Source organism: Macrotis lagotis, chromosome 1 (assembly GCF_037893015.1).
Source record: "Macrotis lagotis isolate mMagLag1 chromosome 1, bilby.v1.9.chrom.fasta, whole genome shotgun sequence".
Classification (NCBI taxonomy): Eukaryota; Metazoa; Chordata; class Mammalia; order Peramelemorphia; family Peramelidae; genus Macrotis; species Macrotis lagotis.
Genome location: NC_133658.1, coordinates 259,895,129 through 259,904,191, shown reverse-complemented (window position 1 = coordinate 259,904,191; position 9,063 = coordinate 259,895,129). Strand labels below are relative to the sequence as shown.

General features: G+C 38.1%; 1 protein-coding gene across 1 annotated transcript; it reads left to right on the top strand.

The window, feature by feature from the left end:
- Window positions 1-2,948: 2,948 nt before the first annotated feature.
- On the top strand, window positions 2,949-8,738 carry CBLN4 (cerebellin 4 precursor). The gene is made up of 3 exons (XM_074227362.1): window positions 2,949-3,533; window positions 6,678-6,794; window positions 8,503-8,738. Exons 1-3 carry the CDS (start codon window positions 2,949-2,951, stop codon window positions 8,698-8,700), a joined length of 900 nt encoding a protein of 299 aa, XP_074083463.1. The 3' UTR covers window positions 8,701-8,738.
- Window positions 8,739-9,063: the final 325 nt, after the last annotated feature.

Genomic DNA, 9,063 nt, shown 5'->3' with positions numbered 1-9,063 from the left:
GGCAAGAAGTATTATGTCAGAATTGTTTCAATTTGCATTTCTCTAATGAATAGTGAATTAGAGTATTTTTTTTCATTGGATAGATTTGATTTCTTCTGAAAACTACCCATTTATAGCCTTTGATGATAACGGTGGAATGGTTCTTATTTTTATACATTTGGCTTGGTTACCTATAAACTTAAGGGATTTTTTTTTGTAACTTTCCCCCATTTTCCTGTTTTCCTTCTAATTTTAATTGCATGAATTTTGGGTAGTTTTCTAATTTCACATAATCAAAATTATTTTTGATCTTGTAATTTTCTCTATCTCTTGTTGGTTATACATTTTTTTCTTTTCCATAGATTTGACAGTTAAATTTTTCCATGCTCCTTATCTTACTTATATGAGCCTTTATGTCTAAATCATTTACCCATTTTTGCCTTATATTGGTAGATGGTGTAGATTTATTCTATGACTAAATTGCTTTCCAATTTCCCCCAGTCATTTCTGTCAAATGTCAAAGTCTTTTCCTCAAAATTCAGATCTTTTGATTTAATCAAATACTACACTACTATGGTCATTTATTACTGTGTATTGTGTATATAATCTCATAGTCATAAAGGGAAATGACAAGCCACTCCAGGATTCTTACCAAGAAAACCCTAAATTGTGTCACAAAGAATTGGACCTGACTGAAGAATGACTGAACAACCACAACTACCAGATTGTTTTAATGACTGCTGCTTTGCAATATAGCTTGAAATTTAAAACAGACTGACTTCCTTAATATTTTTTCCTTTCTTAGAATTTTTTTCTAGAGAAATTTGTCTTACTTTTCCTTTGACCCATATTTCTGACCTTAGATTATATTTGTGTTCCTGTCCATCCTCCCAAATGAATGCAAGTTGTCTGTAGTACAGGGCTTGTGTAGTTTTTTAAAAATCCTTGTATTTTTTGGTATAGTGCTTTACATTAAGTAACTGCTTAATAAATCCTTGCTTAAATGAACTGAATTGAGTAGAATTTTCAATTGTCATCAGTTTACATATGTAGTGAAAGAATTTCTCATTTCTCCCTGCCCAGAGCAAGGTGCTGACCAAGGGGAGGTTGGGAAAGCCCAGGAAGAATATCTGATTATGGAGAAGGGATCCTGGGTCAGGAGTTAAAATGCTTGTATTCCTTCTCTTTATATTAACTGTTACATTTGTCTAGTTTCTCACTCTTTCAATGCCTTCATTTCCTCATCTGCAAAATGATGATCTCTAAAGTTTTATTCTCAGAATTCTATTAAACCTCTCACAGGGGGCCTGAGGGAACAGATCTAGAGAAGATGGCTCAGGCAGTTGAAAGTACTTACATCATAGTTTTATTCAGGGCTAGTTGTAGGTTGGGAAGAAAAAAGAGGTATCTTGTAGAAATTCATTATATATGATGATGATGAGGTGGTGATTGTCGTGATGGTCCAGGTGGTGGTGGCAGCTACTCTGTGTGTGTGTGTGTGTGTGTGTGTGTGTGTGTGTGTGTGTGTGTGTTTAAGTTTAGAACCCAGCTGATATAATAGAAAGGGAATACTACCTTTTGCTTTTACTCAATGGGGCTAAAAACATCGACAAACAAAACCGAGAACATTTATTTTGCTAATAAAGCTAAACTAATCCTGGTTTTCTCCCTTTTCCCTTGGGATGGGTACTAAAGTAGTGTTTCTCGAAATAACGAAAAGGAAGGACATCTTCCTTAGGGATAACTGACTGCTCGGAGTCAGTGGCTCTGGCTCTGCAGGGACCCTTTTGGGTTTCCGCAGCCTTGGCTTGCCTGGCGGGAGGGATTTCTGGAGACAAATGCTTGCACCGGACTCAGTTCCAACGTTAGGAGTTCTCCTCCTGGGCCGCTGGACAGCGTGGTGCAACTGGAATCGAGGCATATTCATCTTTATACAAGAGGCTGTCAGAGACGCACTTCTAGGGCAATCCCAATTCTTGCGTACACTAGCCTTTGCAGGAAGGGCAAGGATAGCAAAGCACTAGTCACGTTTGTCAGCGGCAGAATATGAAAAGGAAGGGGCGAGGGCTTTGTACAGCCAGGAGTGGGTTTTGGGGAAAAGTATAGGATTATAGGCAACTGTTCACACAGGTAGGAGTGCGCCTGCACACACACACACACACACACACACACACACACACACACACACACACACACTCCGAGACTAAGGCAAACTCCTTAAAGATGGAGAGAGGGGTCCTTAAGTTCACAAAAATAGGCGGGTCATATTTGATGGTGGTATTTAAGGTTCAAGTTAATCACAGGTTGTGAGGGTTTTTCAGGCTTGTTCATTTTTTTTTCTGAAACTGACCCCGGATTATCAGTAAGCAAGCTCAAACCCATGCCCTTCCTAAAATTAACGTCTTCTTTAACTCTTATATCAGGCGGGGAGAAAGTTGTGGCAAGGCATTCAAGGAGTAAAAGAGGAACACACACACACACACACACACACACACACACACACACACACACACACACACGTCCTATAGTAAATCCACTCTCTGGCTCGTTCTGCTTAGGGAGCTGATAGTTGGACTGTATTGGTATGACATAAGGCTTTGGGGAATTTGTGGTGAAGAGAAAGTAGGAATTGCGAACATCCTACCCATGATATCAGATTCTGGATCTGAGTAGGTGAGGGGGGCAGTTCCCACCTCTCTAGTCCATATCTCGCTGCAGTCAGACTTCAACAAGGCCAGCCAGGAGCATCCGATTGAAGAAATGATGGGAGAGTCAGATGTTTTTGTTTCTTCCTGATTTCTCTTTTCCACGTCTTACCTTCATCATCGATTACACACCTTGGGGTGTTTGGGCTTGGGGTGAGAATATTTTTAGGGGGAGACATTTTGGATGCCGAAGGAAAAGGGTGGGTGCGGAGGAACTAGAAAGGGTTGAATATTTGGGGGAGGAGGGTGGGGTAGGGGTTCTGCATGAGCTCCTTAAAGGACAAAGGTAACAGAGGGAGCGAGAGAGCTAGAGGGAAGACTTTGACTTTAAACCACAGAATTGGTGGAACTGTGTGCTACGCTGCTGCTGCTGCTACTGCTGCTGCTGCTGTTGCTGCTGCTGCTGCTGCTGCTAATACTACTGCTACCGCTGTTCCAGCTCCCGCTCCTGCACCCGCTCCGGTTCTTGCTTTTGGTTGGTTTCAGAGCTCCCGGGTCGGTGAAGGTAGTGAGCCAACGCTGGGGAGCGCCTGCCGGCTGCAGCCGAGGTTGCTCAGGATGGGCTCCGGGAGCCAGGCGCTGTCCATGGTCCCAGCGGTTCTCCTAGCCCTGACTCTGCCTGGGCTGTCTGTGTGGGCGCAGAACGATACTGAGCCCATAGTCCTGGAGGGCAAGTGTTTGGTGGTATGCGACTCCAATCCGGCTACAGACGCCAAGGGCTCTTCCTCATCTCCCTTGGGTATCTCAGTCCGGGCAGCCAACTCCAAGGTTGCCTTCTCTGCCGTGAGGAGCACCAACCACGAGCCATCGGAGATGAGCAACAAGACACGCATTATTTACTTCGATCAGGTCAGAGTTGGGTCCAGGGTGGGGATTTTCTGGCAGTTTGTCATTACCATAGCTGTCTAGATTTAAGCCTAGTCATGCCAAAGCTACCAGATAGGGACAAGAGGGGAAAATGGTTTAGGCTCAGGGGAGAGGGCCCTCGACCCCGCTCCTTGGGATAGTGTCTTGTGTCAGGAGCTTTCTGGCAAAGCTACACCTGTTCTTGGTCTTTCCCAGAAGGCAGGCTTGACCAGTGGTAGAGAAACAGGCGAGAGAGAGAGAGAGAGAGAGAGAGAGAGAGAGAGAGAGAGAGAGAGAGAGAGAGAGAGAACTCAGGACGCGTTTGGTGGCAACAGGTCATGGAATCTGAGGGGGTTCAACTAGGGGAATTATCTCTTGTCTTCCGGAGAAATATATTACTCCCACTCCCTCACTTCTCTGGAGTATGTGTCATGATTTCTCTTTTCTTGCACCTTTAATAAGGTTATAAATATTTGATTGATTTGCTGCCCCAAGAAGTTACACTCTAGGCTCCCTTTGCCTGGCAGGGTCATCCAGAGACTTCCAAACTCGTTCCCTCCCACTTCCTTTCCATTATGACTATCATTACCTGCGTTCCAAGTTCTCCTGCTGTTGTACCTCAAGTAGAATTTGGTCTCTTTTCTAGCACTTTGTGAAAAGTTGCAGAACAGAAGAAGGAAAGAATGACAGCAGGTTTACTGAGATCCCCTGGGAAACACAGGGAAGCAGATACTTTCTCTCCTCTACAGGCTAAGAAAAAGCTATCACTGAACCACCAGCCTTGCAAATTGTGCGAAAGAGAGGGACTTTCTGGGACTAGAGAAATCAACCATTGCTATTTAGACTGGCTGACTATCCCTATAGGTTTGTGATGCAAGGGAACTCCTAGATACTTCTCTTCTGCTTCAGATGTAGCTGGGAAGGGAAAAAAAACTGGAGGAAAGATTTTGGTTGCCAACCCAATTAGCACCAATCATATTAATACTCTGCACCCTAACCAATTGATAAGACATATATGTGCACCTATACATGTATATATATGGATACATATAAATGTATAAACATGTGTGTGCATGCATATTTATATACACATACACACAAATATATATGTATATATATACCCATATGTCTAGGCAGGAGATCAGGTGAAATGATATTTTAAAAAAGCAAAGAAGAAGAAATGAGGTAGAATTTGTATTAATTATTTAATTCCTTTTAAGAAGCACATTTGATATCTGACAGCAAGCATAGAATCTCTCCTTCTCCCCCTAATACTATAGGGGTGGGATGGTTAAAAGTTAAAAATGAACAAAAATGTATATTTCAGGTAACCCTTTAGACTTGGTGCAAATTTTCCCCATCTCCAAGATAATAAGGAATAAAAGAACTTTGTATTTCAGGATGAATTAATTAATGCTAGAATTAATGCTAGAATGCTGTGGCCATTTGAAACATCTTCAGTACCTCCTGTTCCTTTTCAGTGACCTTTCTGTCAATTAGAAGAGGAAAGGTTTTTTCTTCTGTGCAGAGAGTGATAGATCATGGTGACAACAAGCTACATTCAGTTATAAATATAGTTAAGATAAATGCTCTAATTATAATGTAGAGTCAACACCAGCCGTTCTGTGTAGTCAACACTAATCAGCAATTTCCATTATCGCTAATGAGTTGTGCGACTTGCACTAAAATCACAAAGACGCAACTAAGCACTTCAAATTATTTTAAATGTGCTTCAGAAAAAAATCTCCAACAACCCTCTGTTTAATATGATTAACATAGCTAGTGATTTTATCTCTACAATCCCACTGATCATGAAGTCAGAGGAAAGCATTCTGAATGTTTAATCTGAGACGTGGTGGAATCTTAGAATAAATTAAAATAGCATATTGGGATCAGTTATACAGAATTTGTTCATTTGGGCAATCATCACTATGTTATTGGTGTGTGGATGACCTATACTAGTATATTACTTGGACAATTTGCAGGAGGTTATACTGGATATATATATGGATATACTGTAAAACAGAATATTTTAAAGTGTATATTAGAAGAGATAATGGAATATGAATTCAGTATGTGAGAAAGGTGTTTTTATAGGAAAAATATGTTCTTGAATTTATATCAAGAATGAAGAATAAAGAAATCCCGGCTATTCATCACACACACACACACACACACACACACACACACACACACACACACACAAAGACTAACCTTAGAATATAGCAAGTAAGGTGTGTATATTATATTTAGATTAATGGTGTACTTACTGAAGTCTAGTGTTACTGACTTGTTTTGATAACCAATAAAATGCTACTTCAATTTATCGGATGAAGCTTTTATCTTGCTTCATCCTTCGGCAACATGTTTCTTATAAAATGACCTTTGAACTTTGAATAGGAATGACCCTTAAAGTCTGAATATGAATTAGATGGCTGCCTCAGTGGTGCAAAACCATGGACACTACTTATTTCTTACATTATCTTCTGTCTATCATTCCTTAGAACCTTCTAAAGAATATCTGCTAAGCATCAGGCCTAGATGCCATAGAAATGATAAATGGACAAAGAAGCTAGACAGAGGATAGGTAGACTCTTTTAGTTATTGAGTCATTCTGACTATTCCGTGTGCCAGTTGTCCAGTGTCATGAATTATGTCACCAAAAGAAGGGATGCCCACATCTCTAAAATGTTTTCAGGGATGATTGCAGAGATTCCATGGATGCTGATTGGTTGACTTGGGAACGTCACTTCTGTACATATCAATGACTTTTAGAGGATGTAATGTAAATGCATGATAACTGTCTCATATCTTTTCTATAAGGTAAAACTAATATGAGTAGATCCTCACATATTCTTTGGATATATCTAAACTAACTGAGCATTGTTAGAACTTGAGTATTTTCTATCCTACAGTTACATTTTTCCTATGCCATTTTAAAAGCAGAGTGATATTTCTACAAAAGGGCACATTTTCCAAGTCACTTAAGTGGTAATAAATTTCACAAATGCAACTGGGCTTTTAAAGCCATAATCACTAGTCAAAGACCCTCTACACCTCATGCCCCACCCTTGGATTTTTTTCTTTGATATGTGTTGCTGAAAGAGAAGGTTTATACTAATTACTACTGTGTATTTTTGTTTGTAGATCCTAGTAAATGTGGGCAATTTTTTCACATTGGAGTCTGTCTTTGTAGCACCAAGGAAAGGAATTTACAGTTTCAGTTTTCATGTAATCAAAGTCTATCAGAGCCAAACAATTCAGGTATGTTTTTTTTAAATAAAAATTCTTTCAAATAACCACTCAAACAGTTGGACTTATTTAGATGATCATGGTTCTAAATTGTGATGGAAATATGGGAAACAAAATGAACTCTTTTGCTTTTTCAAACAAAATAGTTAGTTTTCTACTTATTTAGAAATAATGCCTAAATTCCAAGACTGTTTCTTATTAAATGAGAAAATTTGACAATGGACATAGGGATAAAATTTATTCAGATCATAACTCTTAAGAGAGGTGGCTTAGTCATATTTAATAGAATGAATTGCAGGAGAACTTTTATGTGCTAAATGGAGCTTATCAACCTTAGTTCATTTTAAAATTAATTCATTTTTAAAATCATTGAATTGGAAATGAGATAATTTTAAGATTAACAGATTCATTCAGGTTAAAAATAAGCAAATATTATAAAACAATAGTAATAAAATAACAGCTAATATTATATGGAACAATAAGATTTGCAAAATGCTTTATGTACATTATCCCAATTGAACCACAGTTCTATTAATTACTGGTAATTAAAGCTTTGGAATAAATATACAAAGAATGAAATAAACTTTTAGGGTATGTTCAAGAAACTTAATTGTCTTCATCATCATAGTTTATATTTAGTCATTTTAATACAGTAAATCTTAGGATTTATAGACAAGTCATTCTGATTTCTCTGCAGCAATACTATTGTTATATTATAATATAAAATCAGTCTTTAAAGTCAGGACCATAAAATCTCAGCCATGCTTGCTTATGCAAATACATAAATCACAAAATTCATATTTTTAAGTAAAGATTTTTCTTTTGAGTTTTCATAATAAATCTTGACTAAAATTCATGGATTTATATTATATTGTATCCGTGAAGATGAAAGAGAACAACTTGCAAGTTCTAGGTTAAACTTTCTGTTAGTTCTCTAAATTTTCTTTTCTTAATATAATCTTACTTTTAGAAAAATGAGTGCTGGATAAAAGTATAGACCTCCAGAACTGAAATAACCCAAACTTTCTATGTTTCACACTTTCAGGTTTCATTCAGATATGAGGGCTTGAGACTGGAAGTAGGAAGTAGGAAGGAGTAGGAAGAGGATGTATATGCAAAATAGTCATTTGCTGTGTCATTAAAATTTGCAGTTGTTTCTATCTTCATTAATTACTATTAATTATTACAAATACTTTTAAATTGTTAGAAATCTAGTAAGGAGTGGGATGAGAGTTTACACTGTGTACACCCTCACAGTTTTTTTGAGAGCTAAACATAGTACTGTTGTGTCTTAACCTCTGAATGTTTTGACAGACATTTATAGCAGTTGGATTAATCAGGTCATTAGGGTGGTCCATTTTCAGTGACATACTAGAAATTCATGTTTCCCTTATTACCAAAAAATTGGGATTAAGCAGAATTCTCCGGGCGAATCTCTAATGAAGGTCCTGTAGTGAGGCCCTGTTTCTTGTACCTAATCTACTCTAGATAGATGTTATTTGTCTTCTGGTTTTTAAGAAAATTCCTTGCAGAGGAATAAAACATGAACTTGGCAAACAACCTCAGTCCAGTAAATAATGTTCCTTAATTTGAAAGGAGAATGATGTGTTTTTCAAACATTAGATCTTTTGCCCAATTCTTCATCCCCTCAATGTAATTTATAATCCCCAGCAGATATTTTTCCTTTAAGTGGAGCTTTTCAGTGATTTTCTTCTTGTAGGTTAATCTGATGCTAAATGGAAAACCAGTAATTTCTGCATTCGCTGGAGACAAGGATGTTACACGTGAAGCTGCTACTAATGGAGTTCTACTCTACCTAGATAAAGAGGACAAGGTTTACCTGAAACTGGAGAAAGGTAATCTTGTTGGAGGATGGCAGTATTCTACATTTTCTGGCTTTCTGGTATTCCCCCTATAAAGTCTGATTTCTCTGTGACATCCATCCAGGTGTGGAGCAGCCAATTTCCTCTGTTATTTGAAGATCATTTTATCGTCATTGGATTGATGTTTCTTATTGGTTTCTCATGGGTGAATATGGATTCTCTTTAAGGCTACTGGGCCAATCTGAACCAGTATGAAGTTTCACAGAATTTTGTGTGTTTAAGTATATTTGGACTGGAATGTTAAGCAGACAATACATATCTATGCTTAATATTAGCAGTCAGAAGCTGCTTGCAAGATTTATTCAGAATTTCATTGATTGGACTTAACCAGAGTCATTGGAAATGTGGAATTTCATGATTTTAAAAGGACTGGCAACCAGGTCTATAAATTAGGACAA

Bases quoted from the DNA above. Each gene is read 5' to 3' on its own strand.
- CBLN4 (XM_074227362.1), top strand. From the start codon at position 2,949: ATGAGCTCCTTAAAGGACAAAGGTAACAGAGGGAGCGAGAGAGCTAGA. The intron at 3,534-6,677 runs GTCAGAGTTGGG...TTTTGTTTGTAG, and splicing joins GCATTATTTACTTCGATCAG to ATCCTAGTAAATGTGGGCAA. The intron at 6,795-8,502 runs GTATGTTTTTTT...TTCTTCTTGTAG, and splicing joins ATCAGAGCCAAACAATTCAG to GTTAATCTGATGCTAAATGG.